Genomic DNA, 21,337 nt, shown 5'->3' on the forward strand with positions numbered 1-21,337 from the left:
TGGCCTGCGCCTTCTCCTGCTAAAGTTAAAGACAAAATTCCCATTGACTTCAAAGGGAAAGAGACAAGAAGTGGCTAAGGCTATGTCTACATTAGCATTTTGTCAGTAAAATTTTTGTTGGGCAGTGGTGTGAAAAATCACTCCACTCACCAACATAAGTTTCACCGATGGAAGCACTGGTGTGGACAGTGCCATGTCGGCGGGAGAAGCTCGTTGGGGGTGCTTTAATTCAATGGGAGAGAGCTCTTCTGTATGCTGGAAGGTCCATAGTGTAGACATAACCTACGTGAAAAAGGTATGATCTGTACCCATAAACCAGAGATGGGTGAATTCAGTATCTGTAGTTGTTTTACCTGTCTCATCCAATCAGCAAACTGCGCAGTTGGGCCCTGATTCAGCAAAGCATTTAAGCATGAGTTTTGAGGTCAAGTGTTTTACTGGATGATTCTATTAAAATATCACAGATAAACAGATAAACACACAATAACCAAGCTTGAGGCACATATACTGAGTCTCTGCTGCCTACACTTCTATTTACTGTACCTACTAGGATCATGTACAAGCTGATCTGACTGTCCCTAGGGCATAGTTTACAGGTAATCATCAGTTCAGATGGACAGCTTAAATAATTATTGGAGAGGGTGTCATTCCCTGTGGTGCAAAAGTGTGACGCCCATGAAAGGGTTGATTTACGTAAGGCTACTGTTTCCATGGGATTGATTGACCAGTGAAGGTTTGTTCTAATGATGTAATGCCTGTAACTGAATAACCTGCCAGAGAACTTTGGTAGCTGAAGTTTTTGTGGAGCCAGAGGGAGCTGGAATGCTCTCTGCAGCTTGCTTGTGCAGTTTCAGTCATGTGCACTAATCTCTTGCTAAAATTACTTATTTTCTTAATTCAGCTCATGAATCTTAAATAGTTTTACTGTAAACAAAATTCTTTCTTCATGCCAGCACTAAAAGTATAGCCACCACCTTACACTTCATCACACCTGATGGCACTTACGTGCTAATAAACAAAGAGTACCTGGGTAGCTGAGGGAAGGAATTCATGGAGTGTCAAATATCAGTATCAAGTGGTAGCACACCATAGCGTACTGCTGCAGTCACCTGTGGCATGAGTTCAGAAACATTCTAGGGATGTCGTTTCACCTTGTTTCACCCCTTAATGTGAGCGCCTTATTGCCAAACTTCCATCTCCCATTCCTTGACCTCCCGCCAAACTGTTCCTCGCAGCACAACATACCGCAAGGAAAGGCCGAACATTTTGTCTGAGTAAGCTTTAAAAATCCATTGTCACCCAAACCAGTCCCTGTAGTGGAAGCTCTTTTTTATGGCATTGTTTGGGTTCTTACACCATTCTCTCAAGTAAATGGTCTAGACAGGGCCATTAAGGCACAGCCCTTAGTAGTGAGGATGTGGGGAGCACACACAGGAGAGGATAAGGCTACACTTGTGCCTTGGGGAAGTGCAAGAGGGAAGGCTCCCTGTGTCCTCCACACCTTGTGGAGCCATGCAGGGCCTGCCTATTAGGCTGAATGCATTCATCTGTGTTGCAGGGGAGCTTGGATGGGGTATCCCTCCCTGTACAAAAATTGTGGGAAGAGCACTGTGACGGTGCCACCCCTAAGGCTTTATGGAAATATGCTTATGAATATATATGACATAACTGGAATATGTTCTATGCTACATATGCCATGTAACATATCTATGTAAAGGTTATGATCTACTGAATCTATTAATCCTATTTGTATGCATGTATCATTTTTGTATTGGAAGTTATGAATATTGGCCGTGTACTGGCTTGATTTCTAAATAACCTTAGTAGAGCATTTGGTCAGTTCCTGGAGAAAGGAATTCGTAAAGTAAGTGCCCAATCAAGAAGCACTTAACGAACAATGAATCTTGAAAGGCTCCAATCCACATAAGAAGTCTTCCTGGAGGCATTCAAGACACCATGTGGGCAATGGTTTCTGCCGTAAAAACTGTGAGTCATTCATGGACATGTGACTTGCCCAGGTGACTCCAGAACTCCATCTTGGAGCTGGACTTTGCATAGGAGAGAGGAGGGGGTCTCCACCCACAAGAGAAAGTCTATTTAAGCCTGTGGGAGACCCCTCCATTAGCTCTTCAGCTGGCTAAAGAGAGAGCCTCTCCACCCCCAAGAAAGAAACTGGAACAAAGGACAATAACCACAGGGGGTGTGAATGATTGCTGGACCCGGACTAGAAGATCAGTCTGTAAAAGGCAGCTTACTGGATCTGGTGAGGTTTTATCTGTATTCAGTTTTATTAGACATAGACTTGCGGGTTTTATTTTATTTTGCTTGGTAATTCACTTTGTTCTGTCTGTTACTACTTGGAGCCACTTATATCCTACTTTCTGTATTTAATAAAATCACTTTTTAGTTATTAATAACCCAGAGTATGCATTTATACTGGGGGGGGGGGCAAATAGCTGTGCATATCTCTCTATCAGTGTTATAGAGGGTGAACAATTTATGCATTTATCCTGTATAAGCTTTATACAGGGTAAAACGGATTTATTTGGGGTTTGGGCCCCATTTGGAGTTGGACATCTGAGTGTCAAGGACAGGAACACTTCTGTAAGCTGCTTTCAGTTAAGCCTACAGCTGTTAGGGGACGTGGTTCAGACCTGGGTCTGGGTTTGCAGCAGGCTAGTGGGTCTGGCTCAAATCAGGCAGGACACTGAAGTCCTAAGCTGACTGGGCAAGAAAGCAGGAGCAGAAGTAGTCTTGGCACATCAGATGGCAGCTCCCAGAGGGTTTCTGTGATCCAACCTGTCACAAGCACAACTGGTACATTTTGGAGTAAATTCTAAAGAAATGGAGAGGGCAACACTGTAAGGATGAAAGCTGCTCCTGAAGGGAGCAACAGGATCCTCCAGAAATGCCTCTGAATACCTGAGAATCCAAAGCAGATGACCCAGTTGTGTATGACTTGTGTGTGTGAGAGGTATTATGGGAAGCTCCTAAACCCTTTCAGTTCCTGCTTTTTTCCTACCTGCAACAGCACCTCTCCTGTTGTGACTGACAGGAGCAAAGCCTTCTGGGACAGATTAACTCCACTAGTAGCAGGGTAGGCAGTCAACGTAAAAGAACAGGTTCTGGAGACCCCAGCACAGTGACCACTTAACACTAAAATCTATATTTACTTTTGCTCATTAAAGATTTGCAAGGGGTAGGGCAAAGTCTGAAGGATGGTGACAATTGTTTCCCCATTGCCTTCTGGCCAGCACAGCTCTGTTAATTATTAAAAGACACGTGGTTCTGTGTTAGAATTTTGGTTTTTTGGGGGATGGGGGAGATTTCATATCATCCTGTGACTTCTGACTTTCAGACAGGTCTCTGCATTCATTCTTACTATGTAGAAGTGTGTGCTGGGTTCCGTTTATTGTAGGGCCCTTAATGGTTGTTGAGAATGTAAGTTTTGCTGTCATTAACCATGATCAAGCAATGCACTTAAGCAGGTGTTTCAATTTAAGTTCCGTTGATGCCAATAAACTAATTACATGCTAGAAATTAAGCACATTCTTAAATACTTTGCTGGTTTAGAACTATAGTATGTTTTTCTTTAAAAAAAACCCCAAACTGTATAAGAATTGCTGATAGGGAGACTGTTGTATTCACTGCACCCTTTAGCATCATCCACCCACGGCAAAAAATGTTTTTCCAGACTTCTCATTTACAGGGAGAAAGAAACCTTGTGGGTTAGGTGCCCTCCCTTCTTAAAAGGAAAATCCTGTTACCGTGCCTAGAATATTAGTATACAAGGCTCTTGTCCAGTTGGCCTAATAAGTTGTAAGACCAGTTTGCATTCAGCTTTGCCTGACAGGTTTAATTTCCTCCTTTACCCATGAATATTCCTTGTGGCTGGAAAGGGTGCTGACAACAGTGGAGTTTGCAGGCTGTGTGCTTTCTCAGGCATATCCTCTTGTGGGACGGGACAGCATTATTTGATCAGAGCTACTATGTCATTTTTGCAATAATGTTCTTCCCTAGTTTAATTCAATTTCTGATCATAACAGTGGCCTTGGGCAAATAACTGGACCAGAATCTGCCACCGTTACTTAGGCTGAGTAGTCCCAAGAAGAGCTGGCTACTAAGCTGCTACTCAGTGTGAGTGTGTCAGAATCAGGCCCATAGAATTTTGGATCTAAACCCCAGGAATACCGGGGGGGGGGGGGGAATATCACCTTCTCTCCCTCTCTTTCCAATACACATAAAAGTGGTAATAACTACATAAACTGCCAAACTGACTCTTTAAAGGTTTAACCCCAAAATGGGTGCAAGTCAGTGATACATTATTTTGCACTTGTATGCTAACCAGTCTTGGTGTGCGCGGACAGAACCCTGCAGAGCTATCTATTGATGTTACTGTTGTTAGGAGCGTAAACAATCCATGAAATAAAAGGCTGTTCCAAGGCTGTGGGCAGACCTGAAGGATATGCATTTAATAGGGATTTTAATAAGCCATTCCCTCTGAACTTACAGCCCAGCCCTTTGACAATTCCCAACCCATTGCCATGGGCTAAAAGGTACTGCAAAATGCATGCATAAAGGTACTGCAAAATGCTTTCTAAGTGTGAACTCTAAAGTTTGGAGGAGTCAGGTTGTGACAGTAACACCCCCACATTTCCACTCCTGGCCCTGGCTTTCTGAATGCATGTGTTCAGGTCCTACTAATAGATTTTTTTTAAAAGTACTAATTAGTCTTGTTTGCTTATATTTCCAGAAATGTGGTGGGACCAATAGTTAACTTGCTCTTAAGTTTTTTCATTTTATGCAGATTTATCAGTATTTTTACATACTATTCAGTGTAACTAACTTATACCACAGTAGTGAGTGCTATGGAAAGGCCAGTTTATTAACTGAACCACTTTTCATATTTTACATGCCGTCTTTTGCTAATAGTCCTTAAGATTTGAATGTCTGGAAGGCAATGGAATATTCTCAGTGGAGAGCCCTCAGCTCTGGAATTCACCATCCCATTGGTTCATCAGAATCTGAGTCTGTTGATTTTTTTTTTTTTGCTTATCTATTCACTGTGGGCCAGATCCACACAGGACCACTTATGTGGTATTTGGTACTCAAAAATTCTGAGGGATGACGGGACAAAAGCAGATGTGGACAAAGGGGGGAGTGATTTGGATGTACTCTGCAAGAACTAGGAACCTTCAGACTGCAATAACTTCTGAGAACTTACCAAGCAGAGAGGATTTGAGGGACCTGTCCCAGTCATGAGATTGCAAGGGGATAAAGGGAGGTTGGGCTGCGCTTTCTTTCCAATGGCTATTGAGAGAAGTCTTCCCTTTTGGACCATATTCTTCCAATTGAGAACTGTGTTTTAGAACTCACTATGTCTGGGTCACACTATGCCGTTCTGTCTTCCATCCACAGGTGATACTAAGCAACTACTCCAGGGCATTATCTCAAAACTGTACGGCTGTGGATCTTGACTAGGCAATTCAGCTCCAGCTCTGTGCCACAGTATGAGGCCAGAATTTAATCAGATGACTTTTGCCTGATAAGGGGCAGGTGTGGAGAAGAAATAAGTCTCTTATTTGGGAGAGGACCCCTTTCAGTTTGACACTTCCAATAAGTCACCTGTATTGCTTATCATTTGCAGCTCTGCTGAGAGCCTTCCGCATGAGTGCACTAATTTAATTTTGGATTTAATAAACTCTGATCTGCTGGAGACATTTACTCCTACATTTAGGCCCTCAGTTACTATGGCGACAAATGCAATGGCAATGCCAATGCATTAAATAAACTGAATCACTAACAGAGCTATTTATAGATAATAAAAATAAGACTATGCCTTAGGGGTGGATGAACCCTACCATGTTAGGGTTCAGTTTTGGACCAGATAGGTGCCATGACAGAATCTGGACCCTGGCCTTCCTCTTCAGACCGTACTCTTAGAACTAACTCCCAGGAACTCTTCTTACCCTGCAATGTAGCCAATTAGTCTTCCTATCTGCATTTTGGAGAGGGTCTTGGCGTATTGGGGTTTTTTGCCATCCACTTTTCCTTGAATAGCCTCATTAGTGTTCCTCTCTGCTGACCTCAGCTCACAAAAGCAAGATTTGGCTCAGCAGACTGAGATTGGTCTAGATTTCTGCTTTAACTCTTTTCCTAGCCATGTGGTGATAATGACATTTTGACCCATGTAATAAAGAGAATTCAATTTTCTCAGATTGAGGATATAGCTCTTATAAACAATAGGCTACTGTTGTAGCTATTGCTTAGTTGAACACTGTAGCTATTTGGTTATAAGGGAAGATGGTATCCCCCCAATCAATCAAATGTTAGTAAAGCAGCAGAGCATTTCATGTCCTAGAATCATCATTTCCTTATTTTGTGGAAAACCAGCTTTCCTTCTGCTGAAGAAGCCCAGCATATGCTTTAAAGACAGAGGAAACTAGGAAAAACCAGTGTTTATATAAAAGGATGAAGTTTGTTTAGGAAGGAGACCTGGCCATATTTCACACAGAAGATCTTTGTAAGCATTAATTCAGCACTATTTATTTGGCCTTGACTGGCATGCCTGAAAGTGTTTATGAGTAAGGACAGGACAGTTTAAACTGTTGGGGCGTCTATAAAGAAATGACTGTGACACAGATCAAGCCATTTATGCTGCTGTCACTTATGGTAGTGCAGTTTCCTCACAGCGTTGTATTTTGTTTAAATGAGCAAAGAGCAATCCCCTGATACAAATAGGAGGAGAATGACTCAGAGGGGAGATTGCACAGATCCTGGTTATGTATCAAGTGTAGTTACCTTGGGATTCCAAAGCAGCTAACTTAACCCCTATGGAAACCTAAAGGGGGATAACTTAGACTGGTACAGTGGAACAACATTCACCTGTCCAAGTATTCACAGAAAAAAATAATTTATCTGCTTCTTTGGATCCAGGCCAAACATTGCATTTCATAATATATCAATCAGTTTGGACTCAACCTGCCTGGATTTCTGGTTAATATTTGCTGATCTTGGCAAATATGACACCCATTTCTATTTTCTAAGGGAGGGATTTGCCAAATAAATTCATTTCCATATGTACAAAACACAAACATCTGAGCTGGATCTACAAGCCTTTTCCTGGCTTGATGGGCCTCTGACAATGCCTCTCTTTCAGACCTGTGCAAAACATATGACAGGCAGACAGTGACAATTTTTTGAAACAAGATGTGCATTTTGATCTGACCCAGTGGTATGAACTTTGCTGCAAGCAAAAATGAAAGTCATGTATCCAAGAAGACCTGAATGTTGGATGCCTTGCATCTAATGTTCATCTAGGTGCATTGCATAATCTCACCCTGAATCTTACCTACCTGATAGGCAGCTCCCTGTCAAAGCATGAAGCCTTCAGAGAGGAGTGCAGTCATTTGAGAAATGGATGTTTTTCCCCTTTGAAAATACTTTAAGACCAGATTCTGCCTCATTTGTTTATTTCAATGTATAAATACGCAATGAATGGCTCTGGGTGCTGTCACATGGTTGAAAATGTATGGTAGCGAATAAAGTCGGATTGAAACTGCATGATAAAGTGCAGTGCAATTGTCACATTCTAGGGTGCAATCCAGACCTGTGAAGGGCTGTGTCACCACTGCACTACAGCCCTGGGTGCCTCCCAGTGCTTTGTTGCTGTATCTCCCAATCTGGGGCCCTCACAAACAGCATGCAGGTCATACCCTGAATGTCTGTGCATTGTTGCAGCCTGCCAGCATTATCCAGCCACATTCTGGCATCCACCAGCCTAGGTTACCACTTGCAGGGTGACCCCAACACATTCCCAGTCCTGAATTTTCCCCCAAAATGTATGTTCTGCACTGTCCAGCCCTTTTTTGGACAGTTGAGATATTTTAGGTCTGTTGCCCATGTAAGGGAACACTGTCCAACAGTTTGCTACTTTAAATGGAGTTACCACACAGCTCAGTTTAACCACAACACTGGATTAGTTTTGATTAAAGAATAAAACAAGTTTATTTAATTACAAAGAGAGAGGTTTTAAGTGAGTACAAGGCATTAAAGTCAGAAATAGTTACAAGAGAAAAAAATAGCACTAGAAAGCATTGTAAAACTTAAATTAGACTTGGTTCAAGGTGAAATCCCTTACCACATGGTCCCGGTAACACTGCTAATCAAATTTCCAAATCTGCTTCTGAAGACCAAAGGCTGTTTTTTTTTTTGTCGTCTTAAGTGTGTGTGAGAGAGAGATGGATAGGGAGGGACACCTTGGGGTGTTTTTGCCCAAAATTCATAGTCTAGTCACCCTTTGAAAGGCATTTTCCGGAGGTTACCTCTAGATTAAGTTCATTCTTGCTGTGAGGACAGAGACAAGACATTTTGTGGTGAAAGAGGTTCCATGCTGTTTACTAAAATGCAGATCAGTTTGTTCCTGCCCCCTTCCCTGCCAAAGAATGGCCGCTTGACAGGTGATTGCCCATCAACTTTGACACCTGGCAAGAGGTGTCAGTTTCTCCTTTGTCTTTGAAAAATGGGTTTACCCAGACTTTTCTTGTAGCCACCTCTCAGACATGATTTCAGCTTATGTTCATAACTTTACATATAATGTTGCTACCCACATTTCACTACGATATTATTGACCAGCAAGTTATCAGTTTTCAAGTGATACAGCACAAGGCATATTTTGTACAAAGATAATTACAGTGGTGTAATAGGGTGTGAATACAGAGGTGCATTTGGTCAGAGTCATACAATCATGCAGACAAAGGCATGCTGGAAGGGGCTATGTTGAAGCTGGACTTCCCAGGAAGAATTCTGGGAGAGTTTGGCAGAATTCCTCCTCGGGGCTCCTGGAGGGAACATACCAAAGCAGCATCTTCATCTTCCTACTCCCAATCCTTTCCATACTCACCCGTCCCTCCCTACTCTCTTTTCAAGCAGCTAGCGCACATGGGAGGATTCACAGAGAGCAGAAGCTGGACTCCCCATCCATGCTCTGCTTGGCCTGTTGTCCAAGATGCAGGAGTTGGATGGGGGTTGTGGGGTAGGCTCCTTGCCCTATTCTTCCTCTTTTAGCCCCTCCCAGGGGTTGGCCAGAGTCCTACCCTTCTTCTGTATAGCGATCTTCATGCAAATGCTTCATGAAACTGGATAATACAGTCCCAGAACTTAATTACAGAAGGGAGAGAGGGAAATTAAAAGGAATACGCAAGATAGAAAAGGTTTATTATTGAATCAGCAAGTATATGAGTCAATATGCCCCTCAGTTACACAGGTGTACCTGCACTGTGTTCAAGTTCACTTCAGTGAGCTCAGTAGGGGTTGCCCCTGTGTAAGTGAGGTCAGTATGGAGCCGGTGAGAAAGGGATGCAAACTTTTAACATGGCATCTGGAGGGCTAGAATGAGATGGAAGTAATGGGGGCAGAATCTAAAAAATGTTGCATTGTCTTCTTCGGAACCTGCACATTGCAAAGTAAATGGATGCTGAAAATTCCCACCAGAACTGCTGCTTAAAACCCACCCCTCTCTTTTCTACGGTGTAGACTACATGTAAGCACTGGTGAGGGACTTGGAGATCGGACCGGATTAGAAATGTGAGAAGGGGAATTCCTACTGAAGTCAAAGGAGCAGCAGCTGGATTAACTAGGGAAATGCAGATAAACAGATCCAAGATGCCAAATTTGTATCCAGATTTTGAACTTCTCAAAGTTCAGGGCTCCTTAGAACTAGGGTTTCAGGTCAGCCCATTATAGAGAAGAATCAGATATGAATTTAGAATTAAAATCCAGATTGTGGCTCCTTTCTCTCTCCTCCCACAGTGTGGGAACAGCCAGTCCCGGGCATGTGGTCTAGGGTCATCATTAATTAAATGGATGTGGATGGGCAATTAGTGCCTTTTCTGGCAGAGTCCCTATTGTTTTCTACTCAAAGGAAACAATGAGAGCCAAGGTAGCTGTCACTGGAAACCCCCTCTCTCTTAACACAGTCATCTTGTTAATCAGAACAGAATTTCTTACTTCATCTGAGACAGAGGCCATCACTGCCAGAAAGGACAGCAAGAGGGGCAGCGGGGCCAGCAGCGCTATGGCTGTGGGAGGTGAATAGAACTGCATTTACTGCCGGTTATTTCTGTAACATTCAGAATAGATCCTTTTGTCACATACAGAAATGCACTAAGAAAAGCACAAGAAGCAATGAGAACAGAGAACGGGACAACCAATATGTGTTGAGGCAATGTCACAGGCCCAATCCTGTTTACTTTACTCACATGAAGAAGCCCTCGGATTTCATGAGTATGGAAATCAGGACTCAGCTCCGTATCCCTTACTGACTCCTACTTCTAGAATTGCCATGTCTAAGAATATGATAATGAAATCAAGTTAGGGCAGCAGTTCTCAATCAGGGGTTAGGGACAGGGGCCCAGGGCGGAAAGCTGAAACCCCGCTGTGTGGGGCTGAAGCCCAGGGGCTCCCAGCCCTGCCACCTGGGGCTGAAGCTGAAGCCTGAGCAACCTAGCTTTGCGGGGACCCCTATGGAACAGGGCACTGGGCAATTACCCTGCTTGCTACTCTATAATGCTGACCCTGGATTTTATATGCAGAAAAACAGTTGTGGCACTGGTGGCCGTGGAGTTTTTATAGCATGTTGGGGGGGGCCTCGGAAAGGAAAAGGTTGAGAACCCCTGAGGGGTAAATGATGAATAGATCCCCTTGGAGAGACACGGGAAATGGGCAGTGGACTATTTTCCCACACACCTAACTGCTATGGCCTAAGGTAACTAGGAAAACCCAAGTTTTAAAAAGCATCCTGCGCTTCCTGATTGAATCCTTCCTGTCATCTTGCAGTGTCATTGCTGGATCCAAACTTTCTGTGCAATTATACCAATGCATCACTTGATGTTATGAATCCAAAAGCTCTACATTTGTGCTTTTAAGTGGAAATGGTTGGTGACAAATGTACTTTCATCTCTACTTCAGCTGCCCTTAAAACAAACAAACAAAAAAACCCCCAAGACCCAAAAACCATCTGTAACAAAAAGCTTGCGTTCCATTTTGTCACATTTCTGGAGGATTCCATGGAAACAGAGGTTAGATGCTATTAAAATGCTGAGCATGTAATTAGAGAGACAAGATGGGTGAGGTAATATCTTTTGATGGACCAAGTTCTGTACACGTAGCTGGCACTCAATAATAAACAATAATAAAAAAAGAATGAATTCAGCACTTGCAAAAAGTGCCAGACTCTCTATTTATCTTACCCAGAAAGCAACAATAATACCAGCAGTGGAAGTTCAAGCTTCCCCCTGCTATCCAATGGGCTCTAGCCAGGCTTGGAGGGGCCACCTGGAGGATAATGAGGTTTATTTAGTCATTGGCCTGTCTGCTGGAACTGCCAGGGTGATGAGTGGTTTTGCGATGTGGAAACCTCTCTGCTAGGAACTGAGTAATGTCACATAGTCTCCTAGGAGCAATCAGATCCTGCTTCCTACCAGACCCAAAGTATGTAAGGCTCCAAGTGTCATTGCACAGGCCCTGAGAACGTCACTCTAAGTTCATTGTGAAGCAATTTTGAGAAAAACAAAGGAAAGAAATAAAAATAAATGATTCTCTGATCTTCTTCTCTGCCCAGGACCCAGCCACCGGCATGAAGAATATTATCAGTCAGAGCCGCAGTTTGACTCAGAAAACTGAGGTTGTACCAGGCAGTGCTCTTTTGCTGGATTATTTTAATTAATCGGCTCTTTGGGGCTTGTTCGTGATTTCACAAGCCATGTACTCACAGCAGCTCAGAAAACCTCAGGAAAGGGGTGTTTCGAGTCTGTAGGGCTATACATAGCTTTTCCTGGGAACTTGTGAAGTCTCAGGCAGAGCAACTGGAGTCCTGATCATGGGAGGTTACTCTAGGCTGCTAAATACATGCAAGATGGGGTAGGGAACAAACAGCAGAGTGAACCCACACTAGAGCAGCCAGAAGGGTGGGGGGAAAGACAGGAGTAATAGCTCTGTCTAGCTATTCTTAAAGAAAGGAGAGAGGGAGATACAGGACTAGAGAAGAAACACCCTCTTCCTCCCAGTAGCTAAAAGCCACAAAATAATTGTAGTGAGATGCTCTGACATCACTTTGCAATATTCAAGCTGTGATGTTACGTCTGTACTCAATGATAGCATGTCATAGTGATGCAATAACCAATGTAAAGATGGCAGAGGTTGGATCATGCCATGGTTATTTGTAGCGCTCTCTGACTGCACGGCTCTCCAGCTCTCCACAGTCCAGAACTATTGCCATGGAAGGTATTATCTACAGATGTATGTACACCCCACCCCACACACACACCAGTTACTAAGTACCTCTGTTAAACTCTATCTTGCAGAGAAAGGAGGAATATTAAGAAGACCCAATGTCAAACTCTCGAGGGGAACCCTAAAAAGTCAGGGTACAGTAGATTCTACTCTCTCACACTGAAGTGCAGATCAACCACAAATAAAATGAGTATATTAAAATATTTTTGTAAAAAACACACACCCCAAATCTTGAGGCAATGAAAATCTGATACCCTAGTGCTCTGTATGGACTATTTTTTGGCATTCTAAATTTCTAAATTCAAATTCATATTAGGCACCTTGATTACACAGAAAGGCGCAATAAGTTTCTTGTCAGCTTATTGGAATAGCCTGCATGCTACAGACAGGATGGAGTACAAGCTCAGTTTTCAGAAATCTGCAGGCCCAGAGAGCCATTGGAGAGTGTTCATCTGGTCTTAATTACAGAGGAATACATTCCTCACTTGCGTGCTTAGCATTATGTAATACACAACAACTAATGTTTTGCACCCTTACACTCCAGCCTTGCTTGAAACAGCAACTGGCAAGCAAAATTAGCATCTTGATCTCTCTGACTGACAATCCATTCTGTTTGTGCCAAGCATTAATAGCTATCCTGCTGGAAGAAAGTTTCAGTGGGTGGCCTGTTCCCCATGCAGCAATAACCCAGGTGCTGATGGCTATAAAGTCCAGGCCTTGCTGAGATAGGCAGATGTCTTGTGGGCAGTAATGTGTCATTAAGACTGTAATTATAATTTTAAAAAGAAATGCAATTGTACATAAACTTTCCCAACCTGGCATCAGAACTTCCCCAGAATAATTCCTGTTTGAACTAGAGAAGATCTTTTAAAAAAAAAAAAAAAAATCCATGCTTTGTTACTTTCTATCTCACAGTTTTGTTGCCTGAGAGACTGATGATGATCTTTCTGGTTTTGTTCACGTAGAATACTTCAAGGAAACTGTGGGCTCAATCCGCAGCTGTCTCAAATGTACCCCTGTAGCAGATGAGGAAAGTGGAGGGCAAGCTGGCTCTAAACCACCTTTCTGCTCCCCTGATCCCGCCTGGCAAGGGTTTAAACATTTTGCTACATCAGCTGTAGCAGTCCCACGGGAGCCACTGTGCTGGCACAGGGTAAGGTGAAGAGCTGTGTGATCTCTCCTGACCCAGCACACCCTCTCCCGCTCCATCCCGGACCCCGACATTGCGGGTGCAGGGTGGGAATGGGTGACCGTATGCCACCTTCACTGGACCCACGTATGCAGAGGATCCTTCTGCATCAACAGAATCCTCACCTGTCTCTTTAAGAAGCTTTCTGGCTGCATTGCACTGAGGCAGGGCAAGTCAGACAGTTCTGGGATCAAGGACTGAGCCCTACAGTTCAGGTGTTTTTACCACAAGGTTCACTTTTAAATATAACTGCACTGACATGTGCATTTGAATGGAACATTCAATTTTCAGGCATTAATTTAAATGTTAGTTTGGAAGTGATGTGCACCGCCAGACAGTCCCAGGGTAATAGTTATTCTGTCTTAGAACAAAACAGCATACCCCTTCGAGTCATGATTGCATTAGAACAAGGAGTCATTTAATGATACCTCTCTAGTAGGCGAACGGGATTCCTGATTTCTAAAGTCGGCATGGGCTAAAGGGGGTTGGGATGTGGGGGGGAGGCTGAGGGCTCTGGGCTGGGGGTGTGGGCTCTGGGTGGGGCTGTGGATGAAGAGTTTGGGGTGCAGTCGGGGCTGGGAGCCGCAGTAAGCGCCACAAGCGCACTGTACCCTCTCCCACACTGCAACCCCCTGCCCCAGCCCAGACTCCCCTTCTGCCCCAGCCCAGACTCCCCTGCTGCAGCTCTGCTCCCAGCACTGCTTCCTGGGCTGTTTTTCTGGCCCCTCTGGCTCTGGTTGCTGCAGCTCTGCTCCCAGGACAGGGTCTGCTCTCTCTGGGCTGCTTTTCTGGTCCCTCTGGATCTGGCACAGCTTTGCCCCCCAGCTCAGCATGGGCCCCTTCTACCCCCCAAATTCCCTCCTGGAGCCTGCACACACCCCCAACCCCCTGCTCCAGCCCCCCCATACCCCAAACTCATCTGCAGCCCCACCCAGAGCCCACACCCCCAGCCAGAACCCTCAGCCTCCCCCACAAATCCCAACCCCCTTCCCCAACCTGGAGCCCTCTTGTGCACCCCAAACCCCTCATCCCTGGCCCCAGCCAGAGTCCTCTCCCCCCCCAAACCCAGAGCCCTCTCCCGCACCCTGAACCCCTCATTTCTGGCCCCACCCAGAGCCTGCACCCCAAGCCCAGAGCCCACACCCCTCCCACCCCAAGCCTCTGGCCCAGCCCAGAACCCTCTCCTGCACCCCTCATCCCGGCTCCACTCCAGAACCCTCACCCCCCACTTGCACCCCAACCCTCTGCCCCAGCCTGTGAAAGTGAGTGAGGGTGGGGGAGAGTAAGCGATGGATGGAGGGGGGGATGGAGCGAGCATGGGTGAGCCTTGGAGAAGGGGCGGGACAAGGACTTGGGGAAGGGGCGGGGTGCAGGGCAGAGATGTTCGGTTTTGTGTGATTAGAAAGTCGGCAACCGTAGGCGTGTGTGTGTGAGAGTGTGTGGCACTTAGGCTATATCTACACTACAGCTTATGCCGGCATAATTTATTTTGCTCAGGGGCCTTGAGCAACATAAATTATGCTGGCATCAGCGCTCATGTGCCCAGCGCTACCGCCGCCCGTTGAGGTGGTTTTCTTATGCCAGCGGGTGAGCGCTCTCCTGTTGGCATAGAGCCTCCTCACCACACGTGTGCTGCACTGGTACAGCTGTGTCACTGCAGCGCCGCACGTACAGACATGGCCTTAGAGAAAGGCTCTGGGTCCGGGGTGCTGGCTGAAAAGTTTGGGCCTTTAAGCTAAGAAACTGCTCCTTTTGCTTTTGGTTCCTTCTGCGTGTGCAGCTGCAGAACTTTATACATTCCTTGTAAATAAACAAGATTGCACCAAAGAAAATACCAGACTCCATCATCAATTTCTACTCCCAGCTGGATCATTCCCCGTCCCTGAACTTCAACTAGTCCCTAGGGTCGAAAAGGGCTAACAATCACCCTTCATGAGACTGGTGTAACGAATTCTCAGGCTGCTGCTTCAGAGATACGGTAGCTTTTGAAAATGGAGATGTTTACTATCAGTTTCTGTAAAGCACATGTAGAGATACTAGATGTAGTGACAGGGTCACACTCTAGTCCCTGGTGAAAAAAAAGATTTTAACTTTAGTTACGCTCCTCTTTCACAGATGCTCAGGGGAAGGACAGTAAGAATGGCTGTTTGACAGAGAGGGGAAACAATGCCTTTGAGAAGGACAGGTTCTGTGCCCAAGAGACAAGAAATGCTGTGCAATATGGGTTTATTCCTCAAGTCCTTAGTCAAGCAAAACTCCCATTTGATGGTCCTTTAAACGTAAGAGGATAATCTCCATGCCTCTCTTGTAAGATTGCCAACCACGAAGGCCCACTGTAATGGCAGTATCTGCAATAAATATATTATTTATATAATGCTTTACATGTTCAAGTGTTTTGCAGACATTAACTAATTAATGCTCACAGCACCCCTGTAAGGTGGGCAAGTATTACCACCCCATTTTACACAGGAAGAAACAAACAAACAAACAATGATGATGTGATTAGCCCAAGGCTACACAGTGAGTTGGTAGCAGAGCCAGGGCTACAGCTCAGGAATTCCTGACTGCCAGCCCTGTGCACATCTGTCCCCTAGCAACTTTACTGAGGCTACCAAGCCATTTTTTCATAGTTACGTAACAGTTAGATGGTAACAACTTCAATCACTACTGACTTGTGCCTGGTTCAAACCAAACAACCCAGAGGTAAAGAGCTGTATCAGCCCCCTGAAATATCTTTTTCCTCACTCTCTGGTATTTCAACATACACGACTACACCCAAAACATGTAGGCACCACTCCACAAACAAACTAGTGTTCCTGAATGTAAGCGGGGGAATAGTCCCGCTCTTGTGGGGAACTTTCCTGGCTTCTGCACTACCCCAGTGAAGTGGGCTAGCGAAAGGATCTGAGTCCTCGCTCCCACTTCCTTTACCCAGCGGCCTCCCTGCCCTTGAGGACTCCCCTTCCACTCTCCTGTCCGGCAGAGTCCTCTTAACCCCAACAAGGCTGGGCCCAGGATTCCTGGGGGGCTCGATCCCCAACCCTGCTGTGGTCACCTAGGACAGGGGCTAGAGTGTCCCCACTCTGGGGTACTCTCTCTGTACTGGGCACTTCTCTGACCCACTGACCAGTACATACAAGTTAAAGCAAATGCAAGTTATTTAATCAACATTTTAAAAAGAATAAGGGAAAATGAGAAAGGTTAAAGGAAACACATCACCCCGCTCTGTGGCAGGGAACATCACAAACAGTGTCTCTGGAACGTCCGGGCAGTTCACAGTCTGTTCCGTGTAAGTCCCAGGCCTTCTTCTCAGGCCCTGGCTGTGCTGCAGGGATGCTGTGGGTTGGACACTTGCTCTGGTGGTGGCCACACGCTCTCAGGCTCTAAGTGGTAGGACCCTTCTGCCCAGTGTTGCCCCCGCACTGTCGGGGTTACGATCCACGCCTGGCCTGCAGAGCCTCTTGGCTGAGGCATCTCCCTGTGCTGGGCCCGCTGCCCAGGGTCCCCCTCACTCTTCCCAGCTGCTCACCGCACCCAGCTCCAGACTGCTCCAGCCCCAGCTCCACCACTCGGTCTCTGCTGCTCTGCCTCCAGCTCCCTGGGCTGCTTCTTTGGCCCCTCTGCCTCTGGTTGCTGCAGCTCTGCTCCCAGGGCAAGTCTGCTCTCTCTGGGCTGCTTTTCTAGTCCCTCTGGATCTGGCACAGCTGTGCCCCCCAGCTCAGCGTGGACCCCTGCTTTCTCCTCAGCTCAGCCCCACTCTGTCTGACCCAGGCAAATCCAGCTCACACAGAGGACGGGACCTCCCTGGCCTCCTGACTCTCTGATTAGCCTGCCAGCCCTGTCATTCAGGCTGATCTGGAGCATTGGCCTCTCCCCATTGTTCCTGGGGGCTGTCAGTCTCAGGGTCCGGATTCCCCATCAACCCTTCCCCCTTTTTAGTACTTGGAGCTAGCCAACCAAAACACCCCCACTGAATGTTAGTAAGGGGGCAACAGTCCCCTACATGAAGATTGCCAGTGACAAGAACTGCCCCATTGTGTAGTGATTAGTGAATACTTCCTTCCCCCTCCCCACCCCAGATGAGAAATGGACTGTGTTTCAATTTGATTTTCACGATGTGACACAACTATCAGAAATTGCTTTCTAGAAATATTCCAGTTCAGCAGGAGACAAGAGATGCTGTACCTGGACCACTCTGAAGAGAGACAGACTGTGGCACTCCCCCAGCATCTTTCTGAGAGTAAGTTTCAAACCAATACAGGCTGCTCTGGAGTGTGAATTAAGTGAGTTTGGATGGTCTTACGTTACTGATAAAAAGCTTTGTGAAAAATGTAGACCTGGAGACAAGTTGTTTCAGTCTAATCATTCCTGGATTAGAAGATGCTGTATTTCTGACAAGGCTGTTAACGGCCCCGATGTTTCTTGCCTCAGAGAAGATATTGAGCGAGCTGCAAGTTTTGAATCTATTTTATAAAGATCTGAGATGTTTGCATGATCAGTGATTATATTATATACACACACACAAACTGCATCAAGTTTATCTTCTCTATGGCATTGTGCTTGCACCCTACAGCCTCTGAGCTAATTGTAAGTGTCCTTCTTTCATTCTGCAACCACTGGAACTCACTGAAATTTCTCTTTTACACCATTACTAGAAACAATCAGCCCATGGCTAATAACCAAGCAATTACGGTCAATTTACAATTCTAACAGCCAGTGCTGTAACTGCATTTCAGTGCTAGGGGCAAGCAATCATATTTGTGCCCCTATTGGCCGCCCACAATACCTACTCCCACATTGCTTGTTGAATTTTTACCCCACGCCTGCTATTATGGCCACGGGTTCTGCAGGACCCATAGGATCCCAGTCCCACTGCAGGGCTCTACCCCCTACTGTTTTTTTTTTTGTCCACCCCATTTTTCTGCTCCCCTCCTCCCACAGGTTTGCGTTCTGGGTGGCTGCCCCGCTCTGCTGACAGCTAATACTAATGTTTCCCTAGTGTATATTACTCCAATAAGAGCTGGAGAAGGCAACGATGAGGAATATGGTTTCATTTTGGGACCTTTCCAGGCCTATATGCTGCTTTAGTAAATGTAGAATGCCTATTACCTCAAGATATTTTAAAAAGAAAAGTTAATAATGTAGGGTGAGATTTTAAAAAGTGCCCAGTGCTGGTAACAGAGCTACCTGGGATGTCTTGAGGACTGTGTCATTTTAGGAGCAAGAAGTTTTCTGGTCCTACTTGCAGACTAGGGGGCTCTGCAAAGCAAAGCATGGGATCAGAGTCAGTCTGAAAATAGACAGTTTAAAGCCAGGTAGGGGGAGTAAGTTCCTCTCTGCCTTAGCCCTGGTCTACACTAGGACTTTAGGTCGAATTTAGCAGCGTTAAATCAATGTAAACCTGCACCTGTCCACACAATGAAGCCCTTTATTTCGACTTAAAGGGCTCTTAAAATAGATTTCCTTACTCCACCCCAGACAAGTGGATTAGCGCTTAAATCGACGTTGCCGGCTCAAATTTGGGGTACTGTGGACACAATTTGATGGTATTGGCCTCCGGGAGCTATCCCAGAGTGCTCCATTGTGACCGCTCTGGACAGCACTCTCAACTCAGATGCCCTGGCCAGGTAGACAGGAAAAGAACCACGAACTTTTGAATCTCATTTCCTGTTTGGCCAGCGTGGCAAGCTGCAGGTGACCATGCAGAGCTCATCAGCACAGGTGACCAAGATGGAGTCCCAGAATCGCAAAAGAGCTCCAGCATGGACCGAACGGGAGGTACGGGCTCTGATCGCTGTATGGGGAGAGGAATCTGTGCTATCAGAACTCCGTTCCAGTTTTCGAAATGCCAAAACCTTTGTCAAAATCTCCCAGGGCATGAAGGACAGAGGCCATAACAGGGACCCGAAGCAGTGCCTAGTGAAACTGAAGGAGCTGAGGCAAGCCTACCAGAAAACCAGAGAGGCGAACGGCCACTCCGGGTCAGAGCCCCAAACATGCCGCTTCTATGATGAGCTGCATGCCATTTTAGGGGGTTCAGCCACCACTACCCCAGCCGTGTTGTTTGACTCCTTCAATGGAGATGGAGGCAATACGGAAGCAGGTTTTGGGGACGAAGAAGATAATGATGAGGTTATAGATAGCTCACAGCAAGCAAGCGGAGAAACCGGTTTTCCCCGACAGCCAGGAACTGTTTCTCACCCTGGACCTGGAGCCAGTACCCCCCGAACCCACCCAAGGCTGCCTCCTGGACCCAGCAGGCGGAGAAGGGACCTCTGGTGAGTGTACCTTTTAAAATACTATACATGGTTTAAAAGCAAGCATGTGAAAGGATTACTTTGCCCTGGCATTCGCGGTTCTCCTAGATGTAGTCCTAAAGCCTTTGCAAAAGGTTTCTGGGGAGGGCAGCCTTATTGCATCCTTCATGGTAGGACACTTTACCACTCCAGGCCAGTAACACGTACTCGGGAATCATTGTAGAACAAAGCATTGCAGTGTATGTTTGCTGGCATTCAAACAACATCCGTTCTTTATCGCTCTGTGTTATCCTCAGGAGAGTGAGATATAATTCATGGTCACCTGGTTGAAATAGAGTGCTTTTCTTCAGGGGACACTCATAGGAGCCCATTCCTGCTGGGCTGTTTGCCTGTGGCTAAACAGAAATGTTCCCTGCTGTTAGCCACAGGGAGGGGGGAAGGTTGAGGGGGTAGTCACGCGGTGGGGGGAGGCAAAATGCGACCTTGTAACGAAAGCACATGTGCTATGTATGTAATGTTAACAGCAAGGTTTACCCTGAAAGAGTGTAGCCACTGTTTTATAAAATGTCTTTTTAAATGCCGCTGTCCCTTTTTTTTTTCTCCACCAGCTGCATGTGTTTCAATGATCACAGGATCTTCTCCTTCCCAGAGGCTTGTGAAGCTTAGAAAGAAAAAAAAACGCACTCGCGATGAAATGTTCTCCGAGCTCATGCTGTCCTCCCACACTGACAGAGCACAGACGAATGCGTGGAGGCAAATAATGTCAGAGTGCAGGAAAGCACAAAATGACCAGGAGGAGAGGTGGTGGGCTGAAGAGAGTAAGTGGCGGGCTGAAGACAGGGCTGAAGCTCAAATGTGGCAGCAGCGTGATGAGAGGAGGCAGGATTCAATGCTGATGCTGCTGCAGGACCAAACCAGTATGCTCCAGTGTATGGTTGAGCTGCAGCAAAGGCAGCTGGAGCACAGACTGCCACTGCAGCCCCTCTGTAACCAACCGCCCTTCTCCCCCAGTTCCATAGCCTCCACACCCAAGAATGTGGTGGTGGGGCCTCCGGCCAACCAGCCACTCCACCACAGAGGATTGCCCAAAAAAAAAAAAAGGCTGTCATTCAATAAATTTTAAAGTTGTAAACTTTTAAAGTGCTGTGTGGCATTTTCCTTCCCTCCTCCACCACCCCTCCTGGGCTACCTTGGTAGTCATCCCCCTATTTGTGTGATGAATGAATAAAGAATGCATGAATGTGAAGCAATAATGACTTTATTGCCTCTGCAAGCGGTGATTGAAGGGAGGAGGGGCGGGTGGTTAGCTTACAGGGAAGTAGAGTGAACCAAGGGGCGGGGGGTTTCATCAAGGAGAAGCAAACAGAACTTTCACACCGTAGCCTGGCCAATCATGAAACTGGTTTTCAAAGCTTCTCTGATGCATACCGCGCCCTCCTGTGCTCTTCTAACCGCCCTGGTGTCTGGCTGCGCGTAACCAGCAGCCAGGCGATTTGCCTCAACCTCCCATCCCGCCATAAACATCTCCCCCTTACTCTCTCAGATATTGTGGAGCACACAGCAAGCAGTAATAACAGTGGGAATATTGGTTTCGCTGAGG

The 21,337-nt window shown here is 46.0% G+C and overlaps 2 protein-coding genes across 2 annotated transcripts in view; one reads left to right on the forward strand and one right to left on the reverse strand.

The window, feature by feature from the left end:
* SPATA13 (spermatogenesis associated 13) overlaps nt 1-21,337 on the reverse strand; it is a 328,609-nt gene that overhangs the window by 134,388 nt on the left and 172,884 nt on the right. The gene's annotated exons all lie outside the window — the stretch shown is intronic.
* Nucleotides 194-20,831, forward strand: LOC311516338 (uncharacterized protein; the record flags this gene model as incomplete). Its single annotated transcript, XM_084620305.1, has 6 exons — nt 194-295; nt 2,059-2,263; nt 13,257-13,444; nt 17,628-17,720; nt 19,355-19,758; nt 20,346-20,831. The coding sequence occupies 6 exons, from the start codon at nt 194-196 to the stop codon at nt 20,401-20,403; spliced, it is 1,050 nt and encodes a 349-aa protein (XP_084476431.1). The 3' UTR covers nt 20,404-20,831.

Source organism: Lepidochelys olivacea, assembly GCF_965140295.1.
Source record: "Lepidochelys olivacea isolate rLepOli2 genome assembly, chromosome: 1".
Taxonomy (NCBI): domain Eukaryota; kingdom Metazoa; phylum Chordata; order Testudines; family Cheloniidae; genus Lepidochelys; species Lepidochelys olivacea.